The 21,977-nt window shown below is 41.6% G+C and overlaps 2 protein-coding genes across 5 annotated transcripts in view; one reads left to right on the top strand and one right to left on the bottom strand.

The window, feature by feature from the left end:
* The window catches only part of ABHD17B (abhydrolase domain containing 17B, depalmitoylase), a 59,843-nt gene extending 40,070 nt beyond the window's left edge, over window positions 1–19,773 (bottom strand). Inside the window, exon 1 of one of the 3 annotated variants that reach the window (XM_059141018.1) lies at window positions 19,203–19,773. The gene's annotated coding sequence lies outside the window, so the exon portion shown is untranslated. Of the gene's footprint in view, window positions 1–19,011; window positions 19,081–19,202 lie in introns of those variants that run through there. The other 2 variants (XM_059141020.1, XM_059141019.1) reach the window with 2 other exon arrangements.
* A 34-nt stretch (window positions 19,774–19,807) lies between these two features.
* Window positions 19,808–21,977, top strand: part of C12H9orf85 (chromosome 12 C9orf85 homolog) — a 67,258-nt gene continuing 65,088 nt past the window's right edge. Inside the window, exon 1 of one of the 2 annotated variants that reach the window (XM_059141022.1) lies at window positions 19,808–20,387. In XM_059141022.1, coding sequence (XP_058997005.1) covers window positions 20,286–20,387 — 102 coding nt within the window. In that variant the 5' untranslated portion in view covers window positions 19,808–20,285. The remainder of the gene's footprint in view (window positions 20,388–21,977) is intronic. The other variant, XM_059141021.1, reaches the window with a different exon arrangement.

Below are 21,977 nucleotides of genomic sequence, written 5' to 3'. Positions count from 1 at the left end.
GAAAACTACCTGAAATACCACCACTATTAAGAATATCTGTGGTTCAATGCCCCCTCGAACTATATGCAAAGTTTTTAGAAGAAGGGTCCAAAATATTTTTTAAAAAGATTTCAGAGAGAGACAGTAAGAAAGAGTATGAGAGGGGAGAAGGTCAAAGGGAGACGCAGACTCCCCACGAAGCCGGGAGCTCGATGCGGGGCTCGATCCCAGGACCCTGAGACCATGACCTGAGCCAAAGGCAGAGGCCTAACCCACTGAGCCACCCAGGTGCCTCCAGACTTCTTATTCTTGGTTTCAGGATATGCCTTTACCTGTGCATTAAGGAATATCCCTAGTTCTGACCTTACCCAGTGGAGGTTCCAGAGAACTTGGTCAAGACATTGTAATTCTAAAATATAAGATTTACAGGGGTGACTCGGTGACTCAGTTTGTTAAGCATCTGCCTTTGTTTGGCTCAGGTCCCATGGAGGCTTCCCCCTGCTCAGCAGATGGACCTGCTTCTTCCTCTGGCCCTGCTCATTTTCTCTCTCTTGCTCACTCTCTCACATAAATAAATAGAACCTTTAAAAATTATAGATTTACAGATACTGGGAAGAAGAGAGGATTAGAATTTGAGTCTGTGAACATAATGAGATGCCAGATTTGTAGAGTCTGCCAGCTTTCCATAGAAGATTCGTAAAATGATACTAAAATTATCATGCTAATATCAACTGAAGAAACAGGAACATATATGTTTATCTTCTAAAAGATGTATACAAACCCTTTCCTCAGGACAAGAGACTATCACTCTCCCCCCATCTTTTAAAAGGCAAATATCCTTCTTCTACGAGTAATTACCAAATAGTGGAGGGCCCGGGAAAGAAAGGCCACAATGATGGCTTCTGCAGCAGCATCCAGTGTTGGGGTGGCAGCAGTGGTGAGAGCCCCCCAAGACTGCAGAGCTTGCAGAGGCAAGGCTGAGGATAAGAAGTAGATCCCCCACCAAGCTGGGCCACCTAGTGAAGGGCATGAAGATCAAGTCCTAGAGATCTATTTCTTCTCCTTGCACATCAAGGAATCTGAGATCACTGATTTTTTCCCTGGGAACATCAAGGATGAGGTTTTGAAGACTATGCTGGTGCAAAAGCAGATCTGTGTTGGCCAGTGGACCAAGTTCAAGGTATTTGTTGCCATTGGAGATGACAATGGATACGACGCTCTAGGTGTTAAATGGTTCAAAGAGGTTGCCATCTGTGGGGTCATGATCCCTGACAAGCTTTCCATAGACCTGTGTGGTGAGGCTACATGGGGAACAAGATCGGCAAGCCCCACACTGTCCCATGCATGGTGACCGGCCACTGTGGCTCTGTGCTGGGGCACCCCATCCCTGGCCCCAGGGGCACTGGCACTGCCATAACTCCTATACCCAAGAAGCTACTGATGGTGGCCAGTACAGATGACAGGTGCCCTCAGCCAGGGACTGCACTGCCACTTCACCAAGGCCACTTTTGATGCCATTCCCAAGTCTTACAGCTAGCTCACCCCAATTTTGGAAACAGACCGCATTCACAGAGTTTCCCTATCAGGAATTCACTGACTGGGGCGCCTGGGGGGCTCAGATGGTTGGGCATCTGTCTTCAGCTCAAGCCATGATATCCAGGTCCTGGGATTGAGCCCTATGTTGGGCTCCCCAGGTTGTGAGTAGAGCCCCATGTTAGGCTCTTGGCTCAGTGGGGGAGCCTGCCTCTCCCAAATGAATAAATAAACTCTTAAAAAAAAAAAAAAGGAATTCACTGACCACCTGGCAATGACCCACCCCAGAATCCCCATATAGAGGACTCAGGCTCCTGCTGTGGCCATCACATACTTCATACAAGAAAATAAATGAATTAAAGCCTATTTTAAAAAAAAAAAAAGGCAAATGGGAAGAATAAAAACTAGAATAGAGAAAAATTGATCAAGTCCATGTACACATTTTTCATGGTGGTACAAGAAGGGTGCTTTTTCCCAGCTGAAGAAGTTGAATCAGGTTAGGAAAGTTTTATGGATCTCTTCTAGGAGCTGTGGTGCTGATAATATGGAAAATATCCTAGACTAAAATAAGGCGTGGAATGTCTCCTAGTAGAGTTCCACAAAGTAGTAGGGAACAATAAGAAAACTTCTGGTGTTTCGTAGAAGACACAAATTTATAACTAGAAATAATTTTAAGTGACAATTAATGCTAATAGATTGATTTGCCCTTCTTATTTAAAGACTAATCTAAGAAAAGCTGCAGCTCTCTTTCTCTCTATAAGCAGAAGCTCCAATAAGTTATAAAACTATTAACAGTTGCCTTAGAAGGCTTTAACTGCCCCATATTATTAACTTCTTGTAACCTTGTTACACATGAGATATGCAATTATCTAGCAGAGAAATACATCCTCAGACATAAAACCAAGGCTATAACAATGTGCAATATCTGGATAAAATCATGAGCCTCTTGTCACAAGTGAGGAAGAAATATCAACAAAATCATTTATTTTAAAAATCAGAGGAACATATAAAGGTATAAACACTGAATACTGTCAAATTAAATTTAACAACATACCAGGTTTCATCTTGACATCTTTTAAAAGAGAGAGAGAGACCGACCATGCATGTACAAGCACCCAAGCAGGGTCAGTCACAGGCAGGCAGAGGGAGAAGCAGGCTCCCTGCTGAGCAGGGACAACTGAGGCAGGACTCAATCCCCAAACCCTAGGATTATGATCTGAGGGGAAGGCAGATGCTTAAACAACTGAGGTGTCCCCCTCCTGCCTTAAAAAAAAAAAAAAAAAATCACTAACTGGTTTGTGGTATAGCATAAAGAACCCTGGTCTATGAATTAGAAAAGTTTCTACTCCCTGTTCTGATACCAACTAGCTCTGAGACATCAGCTAAGTCATTTCCCCCCAATCTGTCTCCTTATCTCTAACATCAAAGGTTTGAGTTCAATTGCACTTACTTTACGTTCTAGCATATAGGCTTCTTAATTTTTTTTTTTAAAGATTTTATTTATTTATTTGACAGACAGAGATCACAAGTAGGCTGAGAGGCAGGCAGAGAGAGAGGAAGAAGCAGGCTCCCTGCTGATCATGACCTGAGCCGAAGGCACTGAGCCATCCAGGCACCAGTAGGCTTCTTAATTTTGAATGTAAATATAAAGCAGCTAAGAAGGACTATACAGTGCCTAAATAGAATGGAAACAAAATAATAATTTATTCCTTCCAAAATGTTCTTTGGATTTTGGCTTTTCCTCTTATCAAGTGTATCCAGGGTCTAAACTTCCTTTTTAACGATTTGAGAGAGCGAGCACGTGCATGAGTGTGCACCCCCAGAGTCCAATTTCTCTGACAGTTACCTTTTTCCTTGGTTTCTTTAGCTTTTACCTTCTGCTTTAACTTTTTGTTCAAAGACTCCTTCTTGAAAGAAAAGAAATTTCAACTGCCTTCCTTGCTATGATGGCATTCTGCTGTTTTGTAGGATACACTTAAAATGGAAGTGGTCAAGTCTGCATATATGTATTAAACACTAATTCTCAAAATTAAAGGCTCTTCCACTAGGCCAGTTCTGAGATAGAAACTTTAAAAAAAATTTTTTTTAAAAATAAACATATAATGTATTATTAGCCCCACGGGTATAGGTCTGTGAATCACCAGGTTGAGATATAAACTCTTAAGAATGTTTACTTGGTGAAGGAGTGAGATTTCAATTATTTATTAATTATATTTTGTTTATTTGACAGAGAGAGTGAGCACAAGTAGGGGAGTGGCGGGTAAAGAGAAAGGGAGAAGAAGGCTCCTCCTGGATCAAGGAGCATGATGCAGGGCTTGATCTCAGGACCCTGGGATCATGATCTGAGCCAAACGCAGATGCTTAACTGACTGAGCCACCCAATGGCCCCAGATTTCAGTTATTTAAATTCAGTGTTACCCTACCACTTACTTAATAAAGCAGTACAGAGAAGTGGGGGCAGATATAAATCTGTCTCAACATTTAAAAAAAACCCAAAAAGGGCGCCTGAGTGGCTCAGTGGGTTGAGCCACTGCCTTCGGCTCAGGTCATGATCCCAGGGTCCTGGGATCGAGTCCCACGTCGGGCTCTCTGCTCGGCGGGGAGCCTGCTTCCTCCTCTCTCTCTCTGCCTGCCTCTCTGCCTACTTGTGATCTCTCTCTGTCAAATAAATAAATAAACTCTTTAAAAAAAAAAAAAAAAAAAAACCCAAAACACCAAAAACCCAAACCACATGGCTTCAGAGTAGATCAGAGTACAATTTCAACTGTTCCTACAAATAATAATTTTGAAAAAGGTATTTTTACCAACCACGTGGAAAACAAACCACAGAACTGCATGATAAGAAGCATGAAAGTATATTCCTCTTATCTATCAATCCCTTCTCCATATATATGATACACAGGGCCTTTTTATAGGGATAAAAGGGGGATTATGGCATTTATGCATTCTCAATATAAGTATTATATTCCTTAACAAGAACACTGCCTCTCTTTACACAGATTGTGTAACAAGTCAGTCAATTCTTACTTAATGTGGCCTTCAGTTTGTCTACCAACAGTCTGGCCACCTCCACAAACTGCCATCGCCACCACTTCCATTTCTTCTGTTTGCTAACTGCTTTTCCTTAGCTATATTCAGCAGTAAGTAAAACTGTGAAGAAATTGCCATTACTCCTATAAAATGTGTAGTAAACACTTGTCACTGTCACTTGTGCCTAATACTTTTCCTATCCCAACAAATCAACATTTCTGTCAACGTTTCTTCAAACATCAAAGTTTTACCTTTTGCATACAAAATATTCTAGAATATTTAAAAGAAAAAAGGTTCTAGAATATTTAAAAGAAAAAAGGTTTAAATGCCTAAAGAAAACAAAAACGTATTTATTAAATTAGGACTCAGTTTAAATTCTTCCAGACTTTAGACAAGTCACTTAACTGCTCGGTCTGTTTCCTCATTTGAAAACATTAAGGTAACTGGCCTCATGTTCCTTCAAATCTCTTTGAATTCTAAATTCATGTGCTCTTTTGTAAATTGGTAGTCAACATTTTAAATGTATTATAATGAATAAATGACCCTGGAATCATGACCTGAGCCCAAGGCAGAGGCTTTAACCCACTGAGCCACCCAGGCGCCCAGTATGGACTTAGAACTTTAAACTAGGATGTGATTTCCAAAAGTAAAGGGAAAATTTCCCAGGCTGGGACAATAATACAGGTAAAAGTATAATAGTGAGAGAATAAAAGAAAAGGGTGCGTAGTAGAAAGAAGGGGAAAAAATTGGGACAGGGAAGAATTAGAAAAATGAAAAATTTAAAAACAAATCTCTGCTCAACAAGGTATAGAAACCACTGTAGTTCCTTACATATGTATTAGGATGATGCAGTTGTTTAGGAAACTGCATAAAAGCCTATGTACCAATGACTTAAAAGTAGAGTACAGGAACTTAGTAACTTTATTTAAATTTAAAGATTACAAATTTAAATTTTCAAAAACAAGCCTCAAACAGGCACACATTTCAACCTACTACATGGAGGTATGTCAAACACAAGTAGGCAGAGAGGCAGTCAGAGAGAGGAGGAAGCAGGCTCCCTGCAGAGCAGAGAGCGAGATGTGGGGCTCGATTCCAGGACCTTGGGATCATGACCCGAGCCAAAGGCAGAGGCTTTAACCCACTGAGCCACCCAGGTGCCCCTGTCAAACACACTATTAAGAAAGTAGAAAATCAACAAATGGTTATCATATTGCATAATGTGTAAACCACATCCTTCAGTTAAATATCAACACTCAACTATGTTTAAAAGTAATTGTTTCTCTACATCAGTAACCTAACTTTCTACTTTGCAAAATAAAGATAATCTTGATTTATTAGATGTTTCAGTTAATAAAAATTTTGCCTTATATTCTCCTTTTGAAGAGGCAAGTAGCAAAGAAACAGTGAATATTCATTTTTTAAGATTTTATTTATTTGACAGAGATCACAAGTAGGCAGAGAGGCAGGTAGAAAAAGAGAGGAAGGGAAGCAGTCTCCCTACTGAGCAGAGAGCCCAATGTGGGGCTTAATCCCAGGACTCTGGGAATCATGACCTGAGCCAAAGGCAGAGGCTTTAACCCACTGAGCCACCCAGGCATCCCAAAACAAGTGAATATTGTAGACTTAAAAAAAAAAAAAAAAGTTTATTTATTTGATAGAGATCACAAGTGGCAGAGCAGCACGTAGAGGGGGGGGGGGGAAGCAGGCTCCCTGCTGAACAGAGAGCCTGATGAGGGGCTTGATCCCAGGACCCTTAGATCATAACTTGAGCCAGAAGGCAGAGGCTTACTGAGCCACCCAGTGCCCCAAGAGAGAAATCTATTCAGAATACCAAGAATAGGGACACTTGGGTGGCTCAGTGGGTTAAAGCCTTTGGCTCAGGTCATGATCCCAGGGTCCTGGGGTCAAGCCCCACACCGGGCCCTCTACTTGGCAGGGAACCTGCTTCTCCCTCTCTGCCTACTTGGGATCTCTGTTTGTTAGATAAATAAAATCTTAAAAAAAAATTTTTCCCCCCTCTCTCGCTGTTTCTCTCTGTGTCAATAAATAAATGAAATCTTAAAAAAAAAAAAAATTCCAAGAATATAATAAGAAGTTTCTAAAGAAAAAAAGGAAACCTATGGGAGCATTACTAAATATAAACCAAAACAGTATCAAATAGCAGGAGCTGACATTGGCCTCAGTATCTTAAGCTATAAACACAAGCGTTCAGTTGGGAAGTCATTTAATTTTTATCATCCTTAATTATAGATGAAAACACATACAAATCTCCTGATTTACTTAAATTACTTTTCTATGCTTTTATTGTAGTTCCCAGCTTTTACAAATGAAAAGAACTGACCAGGGTTATGCAGAGTACAAAAACAGAAAAACTCAAAACGTGTTAATAAACAAACAAATGGAAAATAGCAGAGATTAAGAATGAATTTCTCCCATTCATATGTTCCACCCAGCCTACCAGGTGATAACTTAAGAACTCCTCTATGGCCTTGCTATGTACTTGTAATAATCTAACTTCCCTAGAAGTCCTTAAAGGCCTTGCAGGATCCGGCCTTTGCTTCTCTTTCCAAATTTATCTTGAAACACTCTCCTTTCATCACTTAGGGTTGCTGTCTCCCTCTCCAACTTCCATTTCCATGAAAGCGGTTTCCACTTCAAGGTTTGCACCCTCTCTACCTGACTTTTCTCATTATTCCAATCTCAAACGTCCCTTTCCCGAGAGATCTTGTGAACCTCAAATCTAAATTAGATTTTTTTAAAAAGATTTTATTTATTTGAGAGAGAGCAAGAGAGCACGAACAGGGAGAGTGACAGAGAGTGAGGGAGAAGGAAGAGGAGAAGCAGACTCCCCGCAGAGCAGGAACCCCACGTACAACTTGATCCCAGAACCCCAGGTTAATGACCTGAGTCAAAGGTAGACGCTTAACTTGAGTGAGCCACTCAGGCACACCTAAGGTTATTCTTTTTTACAGCTCCCAGTTCTTTTCCTTTACAGTTGAAAATTGCATCCTTGGGGTGCCTGGGTAGCTCAGTGGGGTAAGCCTCTACCTTCAGCTCAGGCCATGATCTCAGGGTCCTAGGATAGGGCTCTCTGCTCAGCAGGGAGTCTGCTTCTTCCATCCCTGCCCGCCTCTCTGCCTACCTGTGATCTCTGTCAAATAAAGAAATTAAAAAAAAAAAAAAAAGATGTGCTGTTATAGTTGATTAGGCAATACTTAAATTTCTATAAGCAAGTAAGTTTATGCACACAGGAGAACATTCCCAAACAGGGACAAGGTAAGGTAGTAAGCAATGGTATGTTAGAACAACTTGATTTCCTATTTCTGAAAACACTGGGGCATTTGACTGGCTAGATCAGTATAGCATGAAACTCTTTATCTCAGGATCATAATTCAAGCCCCACACTGGGTATAGAGATTACTTAAAAATTAAACAAAAAATAAAAATAAAAAATTTGGATTTACAATGGCTTTCAGCAATTGAAAAAATAAACCATAATAAACCCAAAAGTATCTAAAAAGTTAATAGGAGGAAATTATTATATATTTTCTTAGAGTTGCTTCAGTTTATTAGTCATTTTATTTATTTCTTAGAAGTTCGATAGGGGTGCCTGGGTGGCTCGGTAGGTTAAGTCTGCCTTTGGTGGCTCAGGTCATGATCCCAGGGTCCTGGGATGGGGGGCTAGGGGGAGCCCTGCATGCGGCTCTCTGTTCAGCGGGGAGCCTGCTTCCCACCCTCCCCTCACCTGCCTGCCTCTCTGCCTACTTCTGATCTCCCTGTCAAATAAATAAATAAAATAAATAAGTTTGGTAATGAGAACCCTTAGAAATCAACTTGCAGCAAAACAAAATATGAAAGTTCCTAGCAAGGGGTAGGAAATACAATATTGAGTTTTTTTAATATAAATGTTTGACTCTAACAACTGAAGTAACAATGTACTATATATTTTTACGTATAAAACTTTCAAGAGTCTTTTGGAAAGGGTGGTTTGAGGGCTGGTACTGGTTGTTGATAAAGTTATTCTTTGGAAAAATGAGAAAAGCTATGGACAAGAGTAGTGGGCTTAATGATTTCAAAGGTTTTCCTTCTATTTATTTGGACATTATGTCCTTTCTATTTTTGTTAAAATGTATCTTTTTGTGAAAAAGAAAACATGTAAAAAATTTTAAAAATTGTAGAAGGCACTAAGTTTAAAAATTCTTTCTGAAGTGATTTCACTGGGAAAAACTTAAAATTAGAAGCCTCTTACTGTTTTTCCTTTTTTGGGGAATTTGGCCCTTAAAAAAAGTTTTAGTACTGGGGCGCCTGGGTGGCTCAGTGGGTTAAGCCGCTGCCTTCGGCTCAGGTCATGATCTCAGGTTCCTGGGATCGAGTCCCACATCGGGCTCTCTGCTCAGCAGGGAGCCTGCTTCTCTCTCTCTCTCTGCCTGCCTCTCCGACTACTTGTGATTTCTCTCTGTCAAATAAATAAATAAAATCTTTAATTAAAAAAAAAAAAGTTTTAGTACTAAGCTCTAGAACTAGGCATAAATGCAATCAAATCAGCTGAGTAACCTTCTAGTTGCATAGCTTTAAACATCTTCTCTGAGCCTCAATTTTTCTTATCTGTAAACTTTGCAGAGTTGCTAAGAATATTAAATGAGGAACACCTAAATTCCCAGCACACTAGATTCAGAAAAATCTTTTTACTTGGAATAGACAGGCACATATTTGATAATCTCTTCCTGAACCCTAGAAATCAATTCACTGAATCCTGATTGCCTTTTTTTTTTTAATTTTATTTATTTATTTGACAGAGATCACAAGTAGGCAGAGAGGCAGGCAGAGAGAGAGAGGAGGAAGCAGGCTCCCTGCTAAGCAGAGAGCCCGATGTGGGGCTCGACCCCAGAACCCTGGGATCATGACCTGAGCTGAAGGCAGAGGCTTTAACCCACTGAGCCACCCAGGTGCTCCCTGATTGCCTTTTTACTCCTTTAAAGTCTCACTCCTTCATGACCACTCCCTCCAACACATTGTTCCAGTGTGTTCCAACAACAGATTGTTCCAATACTTCTGGCATCTTCAGAGACCCTGTCTAGTCAATTATCGTGTTTCCCATATCCTCACAGTCTCTCCTGCTCTACTGGCCCATATCTTCTGTTTACAAACATATTTACGATGTTCCTCTTAAAAAAAAAAAAAGAAAAAGAAAAAAAAAAGAGTGGGTATATCTCTATCTAGATTCTAATTACCCTAAATCAAACTTTTAAATTCTCACTTTCCTCTCTTTTACAATAGGTCCCAAATGAGCTGTGATCTAATATCTATCATAAAACTGTTGACCCATTTAAGATTACCAATAACCTCTTAAAATTTCAAAGTGCAGGGACACCTGGGTGGTTCAGTCAGTAGAACATCTGCTTTCAACTCAGGTCATGATCCCAGGTGATCAAGCCCTGGTCAGGCTTCCCACTCAGCTGGGCTTCTGCATCTCCCTCTCTGCCCCTCAATCCCACTCATGCATGTGTTTTAGAGTACTCTCTCAAATAGATAAACAAAATCTTAAAAAAAAATTATTTTTTTGAAGTGCATTGGATATTTCTTAGTCTTCATTCTACACAATCACTTTGTGCATTAAACACTACTGTCCCTTCCTTCCTTCTTGAAACTAACTTCCAATCTTGGTTTTTCTGGTGACCTCTTCAAAGGTTTTATTACTTTTGCAGATTACCATTTTGTCTTCTTTTGCTTCTCACCCAAACCCATGGGTTGAACTACTACTTCTGTCTTTTGTTTTCTAGTCTTTTTATCTCCATTGTACCCATGGCTTTAACTACCTCTTACACACTAATGAGGCCTAAATCTAAAAACTTAAAATCTCTAGCACAGCCTTCTCCCCTAAGCTACAGACCCTGACTATCTGTTTTCCCTCTCCAACCTTTTCCTCTCTTCATTCCCCCCATTCAATCAAGGCCTGTATCCTATGTATCTCTCTCTCCATTCCCTAGGCTACATCTTTGCTCAACTGCCTTGCATTTAACATTATAAAACCTCTCACTAACATCTATCTCATATTCTAATCCACACTCCACACTGCGGCCAGGTGATGTCACTTTCCTGTTTAAATCTTTCAATGGGCCTTCCAGTCCTCTTGAATAAATTAAATACTTCAGTATGTCATTTATGATCCCCTCACCCTCTCTGCATCCCAGTCTCTAACCTTACTTCTGAGCACTTCCCTATTCATCCATTCTACCGAACATACTATTCTTCAATGAGAGACCTATTCTTTCTTTCCTCTATGGCTTTGTGCATACTGTTCCTTCATTATTGCTTAAATCTCCCCCAACTCAATCACTTCCTCTACATATAAATGAAACAACTTGTACTTTTTTTTAAGCCCTCTATTTAAGTTTTACTTCTTTCTCTAGGGGGAAAAAATCTGCTGATGGATTTAATCTTTTCAATGAAACTCCTTTTTCTGTATCAAATCATGAAGCAAAATGTCTTTCTTACTAATTCTAACAGAAGAATTGAGAACAATTACCCTAGAGGATTTTATCTGAATGTCCTTAATGCATAATTTTTTAAGTTCCCCTCACTCTTATTAAACTTTACTGCCCTAAATCTTTATTAATACAAGTATTGTTAAGGTCTTTTAAAAAGCTCTGAACAAAATGTAACCCACAATGTTTCAGTTATAAGCTTGCCAAAACCAGTTACTGAATGGCATTATTTTCTTGGTAATAACTGATGTGCAAAGAATAATTTTTACTCTTGGGGTTGGGGATAGCTAAGCTAGAAAGTAAAAAATTAAAATACCTAGGTCACAGTTGGTGGATGGCATGTTTGGGAAAAGTTTATTAGAGGGATTATTTCAATTGATTTTAACTTTTAAAAAATATTTTATTTATTTGACAGAGATCACAAGTAGGCAGAGAGGTAGGCAGAGAGAGAGGAGGAAGCAAGCTCCCTGCTGAGCCAAGAGCCTGATGTGGGGCTGGATCCCAGGACCTGGGATTATGACCTGAGCCGAAGGCAGGCAGAGGCTTTAAGCCACTGAGCCACCCAGGCTCCCCGATTTTTAGAAACACATTTAAGAACAATCTAAATTCAGAAGCCAAACAAGCTTACTGCATCTGATAAAACAATGTCTTCTACTTTTGTTCCTGGAGGCACTCTTGCTCTACTTTGGTTTTGGGTTTGTTGAGATTATAATACAGATCTGCTTACACCAAGTCAATGGGGTTATTTCAACCCTTTCTTCTTTATCCTGACCTACACTAAGCATACACTTTTCTCAATCCTATTCTCTAATCTTAAACATCTTAAAAAATGTTAATAGTGCAAGACAACCATAAAGTTTGAATTTCTTAAGCAGTATGTATTTATAAAAGTGAAGACCTCTAACTTTACTGTCAATTTTTTTTTTTAAAGATTTTATTTATTTATTTGACAGAGACAGCGAAGAGAGGGGGAACATAAGCAGGGGGAGAGGAAGAAGCAGGCATCCTGTCGCTGAGCAGGGAGCCCGAAGTGGGGCAATGTGGGGCTCAATCCCAGGACCCCAGGATCATGACCTGAAAGGCAAAAGGTTAATGACTAAGCCACCAGTCGCCCCTCTATTGCCAACCCTAATACTACCTCCTTAGATACTAAGCAAAGCTTCATGTGGGAAAATGGAAAATAAAGTCGTAACTAAAATATTGTTTGTGTCATAATGATTTTCCAAAGGCCACACAATCTAACAATGTAACTTAAGTTACAGGTTTTTTTTCCCCCAAGCTTTTATAGAGAGTCAATTTTAGCAGTATTGCAGAAAGGGAAAAATGGAGCACAGGGAAAAATATAACCAAATGCAATCAAATTTTATCCAAAGCATCAAAGAAAGTGAGTAGGCACTCTTTAAGTACTGATCTTTAATTGTCATTTGCATCCTTCACGTTTAAGTTTGTTTTACTTGTGTCTTCATCATTTATTACTAGAATTTTTAAAAAGATTTTTATTCTTTTATGTATTTGACAGACTTTGTATTTGACTGACTTTGTCTGTCACTTTATACCATTTAGCAGCTTCAATTCATTCCAAGTGCAAGATGATATGTACGCACTGTCTCCATCACAAAGATGGTGTGGTGATCAATGAGGTAATGCCTGTAATGCACTTGGAAGCTCCAGCACAAAGACGTCTTAAATACAAAACACTTTCTCAAGAAATCTGAGGATTTTCACATAAAAAAGGGCTAAAGATAGTTCACGAACAAATATATGTTAATAAAATATAACACTGGTTCTTTTCATTAGTATTTCAGAAGAGGTGGGATAAAATTTATCAACTGGTGACACAGGTAATTACACTGTGATAAATGCTATGAAAATACAGAGTGCCACATGAGAACTAGATGGGGGTAAGAGGTAGGTGTTTTCACTTGTTATCTCCTTTAATCTTAATAATACTTTTCTCAGGTTATCATCCTTAATACTTGAAGAAATCAAGGCTTCAGGTTTAACTCAGTTTCATTTGTCCACGTTCATACAACTTATTAAGTACATACACATTTAACTTAAAGACTATAATGTCAGGGGGCCTGGGTGGCTCAATTGGCTAAGCATCTTTGTTAGGCATGGGACTCCCTGCTCAGGGGAAAGCCTGCTCCTCCCTCTGCCTGCTGCTCCACCTGCTTGTACTCTCTCTGTCAAATACATAAAAGAATAAAAATCTTTTAAAAAATTCTAGTAAAAAGTGATGAAGGCACAAGTAAAACAAACTTAAACATGAAGGATGCAAATGACAATTAAAGATCAGTACTTAAAGAGTGCCTACTTCACTTTCTTTGATGCTTTAGAGACTGAATTTATGGCACATAAGCAGCATGGGAATTAAAGTACCCTAAAGCAGTGGTTCCCAAAACTAAGGAATTTCAAAAATCAGTTACATTTTAAGACGTTGGAATGACAGAGTTGCCAAATTTTAATTTTGCTGCAAAGGAATATTAAAAATTAAATAAATATAATCTACTATCACTAATTCCAGAACACATCACATAAAAACAGCATCACTATGGAGGCTAGTGATTTTATTGAATAAATTTAGATTCACATACTATAAAAATAGTCCCATGTGAATTAAAGATCTAAATATAAAAAATACTTTAGGGGCGCCTGGGTGGCTCAGTGGGTTAAGCCGCTGCCTTCGGCTCAGGTCATGATCTCAGGGTCCTGGGATCGAGCCTGGCATCGGGCTCTCTGCTCAGCAGGGAGCCTGCTTCCCCCTCTTTCTCTGCCTGCCTCTCTGCCTACTTGTGATCTTTCTCTCTGTCAAATAAATATATAAAATCTTTAAAAAAAAAAAAAAAAACTTTAAAAAGCTGTATCAGAATCTCTACAACCTCAGGACAGAAAAGGCTTCCTTTAAAAAGAAAAAGCACAGGAGCTCCTGGGTGGCTCAGTGGGTTAAAGCCTCTACCTTCAACTTCAGGTGATGATCCCAGCGTCCTGGGATCAAGCCCCGCTTTGGGCTCTCTGCTTTAGCAGGGAGCTTGCTTCCTCCTCTCTCTCTGCCTGCCTCTCTGCCTACTTGTGATCTCTGTCTGTCCAATAAATAAAGTCTTCTAAAAAAAGAGAGAGAGAAAGCACAATCATAAAATACATTTGACTACGAGCACTTGGCTAGCTTGGTCAGTAGAGCATGCGACTCCTAATCTTAGGGTTGAGTTCAAGTCACCCCCCCCCCCCCGCCGGCTGTAAGAGACTACTTAAATCATTAAAAAATATATTTGACTTTAAAATTAAGAACGTTAAGTCCTAAAGACACTATATTTACTTATTTTTTAAGATTTTATTTATTCATGAGAGAGAGGGAGAGAGAGAGGCAGAGGGAGAAGCAGGATTCATGCTGAGCAGGGAGCCCAATATGGGATTCAATCCCAGGATCCTGGGATCATGACCTGAGCTGAAGGCAGATGCCACCCAGAAGCCCAAACACACCATATGTAAAATGGAAAGACAGTTATAGACTAGAAGATATTTGTAAAGGCTACCAAGCACTGTTATCCAGAATACATAAAAGCATTTACAAATCAGTAAGATAAACAATCCCATTAAAGGAAAAACAACAAATAAGCAATTCACAGAAAAGGAACATGAATGCCCCCCAAAATAAAAGTGCTCTCAACTACAGGACTAACTGGGGTCATGCAAATGAAAATTCCAATGAGGTACCATCCTTCACATACTCCTCAGCATGGCAACCATGAGAAGTCTACTAAAGTATTTGAAAGATAGGAAAATAGATCCCCTCATCCATCACTGATAAAAACACTTGAGAGAAAACTGGTGGTTATCCAATAAAGTTAAAGAAGCTGCTCATACATACCCTTTGTTCTAGCACTCTTTAGATTTCCTAGGGAAATCTCAATGATGGCTTTTTAGTTGTTTAACAAATGGGGGCACTACTCAACAGCTTCCAGGGATGCCAGGCACTCTTGGAGCATATAAACAATAATGCTGCCCTACGGCTCCTCTCATGACTTTTGAATATTCTGCTGATTGCTCATTTAAGGGATTGAGAAAAGGGTGGGGGAAATAAGATATTTATAGAGGACTTAACACAGAGAATATTTATATTGCTTTAATATAGATGATTTAAAAAAATGCAACCACTGTGTAAAGAAAGAAGACTGCCATTTTTTGGTCCAAACTTCAATGAAAATTGTTATTTCAGAAATTCATTTATCAACAACAGTGCCACCCTCAGTATCTGAACAGCCAATTCAACACACCTGTTTTAATCTGCATCAGTAGGGGTGTCTGGGGATAGCTCAATCAATATTTAAGCGCCTGCCTTTGGCTTAAGCCATGATCTCAGAGTACTGGGACAGAGCCCCAAGTCAGGTTCACTGCTTAGAAGAAAGTCTGCTTTTCCCACTCCTGCACACCCCTCAACTCCTGTGCATGCAGTCTCGAATGAATAAATAAATCTAAACAAATAGTAATAATAATTTGCATCAGTAGTTTACCCTATTCATGGTGATACTAAACATTAGTATAAAAGTATCTGATTACTGTTTCTTCCAGCAGTGCTTTCTGGATTTTTATGTGCGCACACATCACCTGGGAGTCTTGTTAAAATTCAGCATGAGTCAGTAGGGTAGGTCCTGAGGTTCTGATTTCTAACAAGCTCCCAGAATTCTGCGTTTACTAGTCTACTATCACACTTCGTAGCAAGATTAGAGTGTGGTTTGGTATGAGCATCTACACAGTGAATACATTACTCTGTTACAAATTCTTACAATCTAGTAAGAGCATTACTTTAAAATATAATGTAAATTTATTTAAGTTTTAATTTCATTATAAATTTGTAAGTTCAGGGCGCCTGGGTGGCTCAGTGGGTTAAGCCGCTGCCTTCGGCTCAGGTCATGATCTCAGGGTCCTGGGATCGAGTCCCGCATCGGGCTTTCTGCTCAGCAGGGAGCCTGCTTCCCTTCCTCTCTCTCTGCCTGCCTCTCTGCCTACTTGTGATCTCGCTCTGTCAAATGAATAAATAAAATCTTTAAAAAAAAAAAAAAAAAAAAAAATTTGTAAGTTCATTAAGTTTCAAATGAATGTAAGCTTATTATCTTAAATTTCATTTTAGGACAGAATTGGAGAAGTTATAAAATTATTTCTATAATGGGATATAGTGGGGCGCCTCAATGGCTCAGTGGGTTAAGGCCTCTGCCTTCGGCTCGGGTCATGATCCCAGGGTCCTGGAATAGAGCCCCGCGTCGGGCTCTCTGCTCGGCAGGGAGCCTGCTTCCTCCCTCTCTCTGCCTGCCTCTCTGCCTACTTGTGATCTCTCTCTCTCTCTCTCTGTCAAATATATAAATAAATAAAATGTTAAAAAAAAAAAAAGGGGGGGGGATAGTCTCAAGAACCACTGCCCCAGAGCAAGTCTTGCACATATACCTAAATAAACATATACAAGAATATTCCCCACAGTGTTTAATAAGCAATTGGAAAAAACTAAAATGATAAGAGAAATCTGATAGTCACATAATGGAACACATACCATTATCGCAGTAAAAATAAAATAGAATTACCCGAATAAACATAGATAAATCTAGAAGGCAGGCTACAAATATGTATTTAAATAGTTTTAAAAATAAGAGTCTTAAAATAATCAAAGAAAAACTATATAGTGATCGAGGACATAAAGGCATGTAGTTAAGTATAAACACATGGATAGGAAGGATGCATTCTAATTTCCGGTTAGTGGCTGGAGGGTGGGGGAAGAGGAAGTAGGATTTAAGAAGGGTTTTTGAAGTACAAAGGAAGCTTCATTTTGTTTTGTCTTTTTATCTCTCCAACTGAGTAATGGGTGCATGAATATTCATTATATTGTATGTTGCCAATACTCCTATTGCTGTATTTTTATTTCATTTGAATTGGCAAAAACTGTTGGGTCCGAACAGCTGGTTCGAACACACTGCTCCGAAGCAAAGGATTCAGGACTCTTAAGTCAGAAAACCCAGGTTCTGTTTCTTACAAATTATGTAGCTTTGGGCAATTCAAAGAACGAATTTCTCTGGGCTTTATATTATCTATAAAAATGTCACAAATAACATAATTTTCCCTCTCCAACTCACAAAGATAGGTATGAGAGGCATAAATAGGGATATATAGATATATATATATATATGAATTTTTTAACAGATAGGAAAGGAAGAATTTTTGAGAATTAAAAAAACCTTGGATATACTAGAAATAATATCTACAAGTAAACCAAACAAGCCAATTTGTCAGTCTATTTTTTCATCATCACTGATTCTAAGAATATTAACATGAATCTTAACATGAAAGAAATTCTGAGTTATCAATTCTTAGAGGATGGCACATAGGATAGGCATTCTCCCTACTGTAACTGTATTTCTTTAGGCTAATTCTTCATCAAAGAATTGAAATTCATAATACCAAAAAAAGAGAACTGCACTGAAAAGCACTCTTTAACTTATCAAAAACATTATTCTGCCATGATGTTTTAAGATAGTCTGGTCACAGGAAATAGAAATTCTTTGTCAGATATCATTTCATACATTATTTCAAAATGTGCAAAGATACTCCAAGAAACAAGCCACTTACTAACTACAGTCCTGCACAGCAGGGGACAAAATTAAAACTGCCTAGCCTGCTAAAAATCTAATCCTATCCTTCCCAATTAACCTTATTACTACTAGAGTAGGAGAAAAGAGAGGTCAAAATATGGGTGAGGGTGCTATTTATTTCCTCACAGACCTCAAATAATAAAGCAATTACTGCACAACAGGGATTTTACTTCTTCTGTAAATTGAATCATGGCTATCTCCCCTGTTCCTTAAGCTACCACCTATACTCTCACAGTAAAAATTAACCCAAGAGCTGGGCAGTCCCAAGTAAGAACACTGGTAATTATGATTAAAATATTGGTTATGATTAGATACGAGGTATGTAACACAAATGCGTTTATGCCATCAACATATGAAGAGACAAACTATGGAGAAAAGTTCATTTTAAGTTTCCCTGTTAATGTAAACAGAGACACATTAGGCAGTTCCAAATGCTGACACAAGATCTCCAAAATTCTTTTCCATTTATTGGAGTCTTAAAAAAAAAAAAAAAATCAATGAATCATCTTGCGGATGAAGTAGTATATGCATAGACATTACGAAATGTATTAAACAGAAAACACCTTTCCATACAGAGCCAACATTTAAAGATCACCCTGTTACTCCGTTACTTATCTATTTGCTTATCAAGCCCACCTCACGTAGACTTGTATCAAAGCATCGCTCCCAACCCCCCAAAACCTGTATTCTGGCATTGGCAGAATCTCCCCAAGGATCAAAGCTCTAAACTTTTTCTTTTTTCTTTTTAAACAAAAAGCCGGGGTTAAACTCACTTTTCTTTGCGGCGGCGGCAGGGTGGGGTGTGTGTGTGTGGGGGGGGGGAAGCCCTCCACAACCTACACTCCCAACTCGACAGAACTTTCGTTTCAGAGTTTAAAAAAATTCCAACCCAAACCTCTCATTTTCCAGCTCCAAAGCAGTTACGGAGGAGCCCAATCTAGGGTTCGAAAACAGAGTTCGAAACTGGCTAAGATGCAGGTTGAGCCGCCCAGAGAAAAAAGAACCCGAAGCCGGCCCGCCGGGAACACACAGCGCCGAGAACGGGGCCGACTGGAGCTCGGATCGAGGCCGGCCCACACGAGGACGTTCAGGAGGAGGCTTTCGGGCATCCCAGCCTCCCGGGGAGCCAGGGAGCGGAAGGTGAAGCTGACCCCATCTTTCCGTCCGCGGGGAGCGGAGCAAAACAAGTGAACCGAGCGCCTTCTCCCGCAAGGAGGACCCCAGACCTTTCTCCCAGTCCGGCTTTCCGGCTCCCTCCCGCCCCCAGACTCCCGCAGCCTCCCGGCTCGCACGGACTCTCCTCCCTCTCCCCTCCACGGAACCGCCAGCGAAGCCGCTCCAAACCAGACCCGATCCGAAGCGGCTTCCCCGGAGCCTTGCGCCGCCGCCGAGAGGGATCCCGGTCGCCAACAACAAAGACGCCTCCCGTTCCCCTCCCCCCGCCCGGCCCGGGTTCGTCCCTCCCGCGCTGCGGCTCCGGGCCTAGCGCCCCCTCCCCGAGCCCGGCCGCCGGGCCCGGCCCGCCGCGGCCCCCACGCACCTGCACCTGAGGGGCCGCGGCCAAGGTGTCGGGAAGAAAGGGCCGCGAGAGAGCCTCTGCCGCCGCGCTGTCCTCCACAAGGTGCGACCCACGTTGCTGCCGCCGCCGCCGCCGGACTCTCCCGGCCTGCGGGCGGGCGCGGCCGAGGAGGGGGGACGAGGGCTGCAGCCCCCGGCGCCGGGACGACGAAGGACGGCGGCGCCCGAGGGGGCCGGCTCGCGCTCTGGAGTCTCGCCTCGCGCCGGCGCTGCTCCTCCACACGGGCTCGCGTTCTGCTGACTAACGGCCCCGGCGCGAGGCTCTGGAGCGGCCGTCGCCGTCGGCGGCTCTCGGGCCTCACGTCCCGCGCGGCCGTGGTCGCAGCCGCCGCCGCCACCTCCCTTTCTGGCACTGCAGACACCAGCCAAACCCAGCCAGGTCTTTCTTCTCTTTAATCCTCCTTTCTTTGCTCCTCCTCAGCCTGCCACCACGAGGCGAGCTTTGGTGGCGGGAGGAAGGCTGGAAGGGAACCGAGGGGACGAGCAGAAGGCTCGCTGAAGCAGGACTTGGTCACTGACTGGAGGAAGATGCCAAGCTGACCCGGGTTCCAGCCTGCGAGCGGGCCGGGGGAGGGACGCAGCACAGCTTAGCCGGACTTCAACCAATCACAAGCCGCCCAGCGGAGTCGGGCGCCGGGAGAGGCTGAGCTACGTCGGCAGGAGGCGGGGATTGCGGAAAAGGAGAACCAATAAAGGCAAAGGTTCCTTGCCTCTCCGCCTTGATGGACTGCCACGTTCGGACCAATGGGGGAATTCTCGCTTCGCAGGAAGCGGGATTTAGACGCCGGGTTTGAGAGAGGTTGCGCGGAGCGGGGGATGGGTCGAGACTGGGCCGCGTGGAAGAACCTTGAGGGTTTTGACAGATGAGGGGGAGTCTTTTGACCTCCGCGGCGAGTCACGTGGGCTGACGGGGGCGGGGGCGGAAAGGCCGGATAAGTTCCTTCCGGGTCAGTGACAGAAGCGTGGACTCCGTGGGGCCGTTCCTGGCGTCTTCGTCTTCCCCGCGTCCTCCCTGTACCGGCGCGAGGTGATTGTGGTTTCCACGATGAGCTCCCAGAAAGGGAACGTGGCTCGTTCCAGGCCTCAGAGGCACCAGAATACGTTTAGCTTCAGAAACGACAAGTTTGATAAGAGTGTTCAGACCAAGGTAGGAACCTGCCTGTTGCACCCAATCTGACTCTAGGAAGGAATGGTTCGTCGAAGGGGGGAGAGGACAGGAGGAGTTGGGAGGGAGCGACTGTGGACCGCAGCCCAGAGGTAGTTCTGGCCGCAGCGCAACCTTTTCTGAAACGGTATTCCCACGCCCTTTCTTTGACCTGGACGTGTTATCTCCTCATAAGTATATTTGGCCGTCAGCATTTAACCAGTTACACGGACCGAACGGGACCCTCGTCAGACCCCAAATGCGAGTGGAGAATCGAGTCGCTGATCGGTTCCCGTCTGGAGCACGTATTAGCAGTAAGAAACGAGCACGAGTGTCAGAGTTTGCACCGTGGTTGTGCGGCCGCTATTTTTCTCTGTGGAAACTACAAGCCCAGAGGTTTGTAGGGAGAATGTGAAGGATTTAAGAACTCTTCGCCCCAGGATCCTCACCAACATAATTCGCCTTTTTTTGTAAGATTGTTTTGAGGATCAGGTAATTTGGCTAACGTAAAGATGCTTGTTTTGTTGGTTATAAAGTAATTTACTTTTTTAGGAGGGTTTCTGTGACCTGGAAGAAAATTCAGAGTTCTGTTGGGAGGCTAAGCCGAATGACGTATGCCTTGCGCTGGGTCGTAATAAGTGTCCATTAGGTGAATTAATTTATCAACATTGGGAAAGAAAGCAAAGCAAACTGTTTATAGTAATCTGCGATCACCTTTTCTTTTTCTCTCTCTTCACTTATTTACCTTCCAAATATTTGATGAGCACCCTCCATGTACAAAACCCCATGCTCCTGTGTTGGCAGTGTTAAAAAGAGTTGACTCTGCCCTCAAGGAGCTTATAGTCTTCTGGGTCATCGGACAACAGGCAAGCACAGAGATAGGTAACTACAGATTATGATAAACTCTAATGAAGTGCAAGATAGCTCAGTAAGGAAGAGTAGGAGGGATATCTTCAGTTGGGTGCTCAAAGGACCTCTCCTTTTCCTTATTTAGGTTCACATTCAGATGGAAAACCTGGGGAAGCGTTTGGGAGGACTTTCCCAAGCTTGTGCTCATTAATCCGTAAGCCAATATAAAAAGCTGTGCTATTCCAAGTAGATGTTTTCTTGTCCTGTCCATTTGCTCTGAGCTTTTGCACAAGCATTTAATTCTGATTGGTTTTCATCAGATCATAAAAGCAGTTTTAATAAATATTTTGCTATAGTGTAGCTTCCTCTGCCTCTTACAGTTTTAAGTGTAAGACTTCTTGACCTTGTACTTCTTGTATTTTTTCATTGTTCATTTCCTTGGTTCCCTAACAACCATGTCATTTCCCTCTTAAATCTTCTTAGGAGTCCCAAATTCAGTCACTAAGTTTCATTTTACAACTTTTACCATCAATTTCTTTGCCTCTTTTAAATTGTCAGGAAGTTCATTTGTCCATTGGTAGAAGAAGCAGGTATTTTGTTATTGGAGAATCTGACCAAAACTTCAAGAAATGTTTTACTGAGGAAGGATTAGGTTGATTGTTCATCTTCCTAATGAAGAAATACTAATTGGCTGTTCTTAGCAAATCCTTGAGCCAGCTGTTAGATGTCAGAAACATCTAACCC

The sequence above is a fragment of the Mustela lutreola genome, chromosome 12, assembly GCF_030435805.1.
Source record: "Mustela lutreola isolate mMusLut2 chromosome 12, mMusLut2.pri, whole genome shotgun sequence".
NCBI classification, from domain to species: domain Eukaryota; kingdom Metazoa; phylum Chordata; class Mammalia; order Carnivora; family Mustelidae; genus Mustela; species Mustela lutreola.
This window is presented reverse-complemented; position numbering and strand designations above follow the sequence as displayed.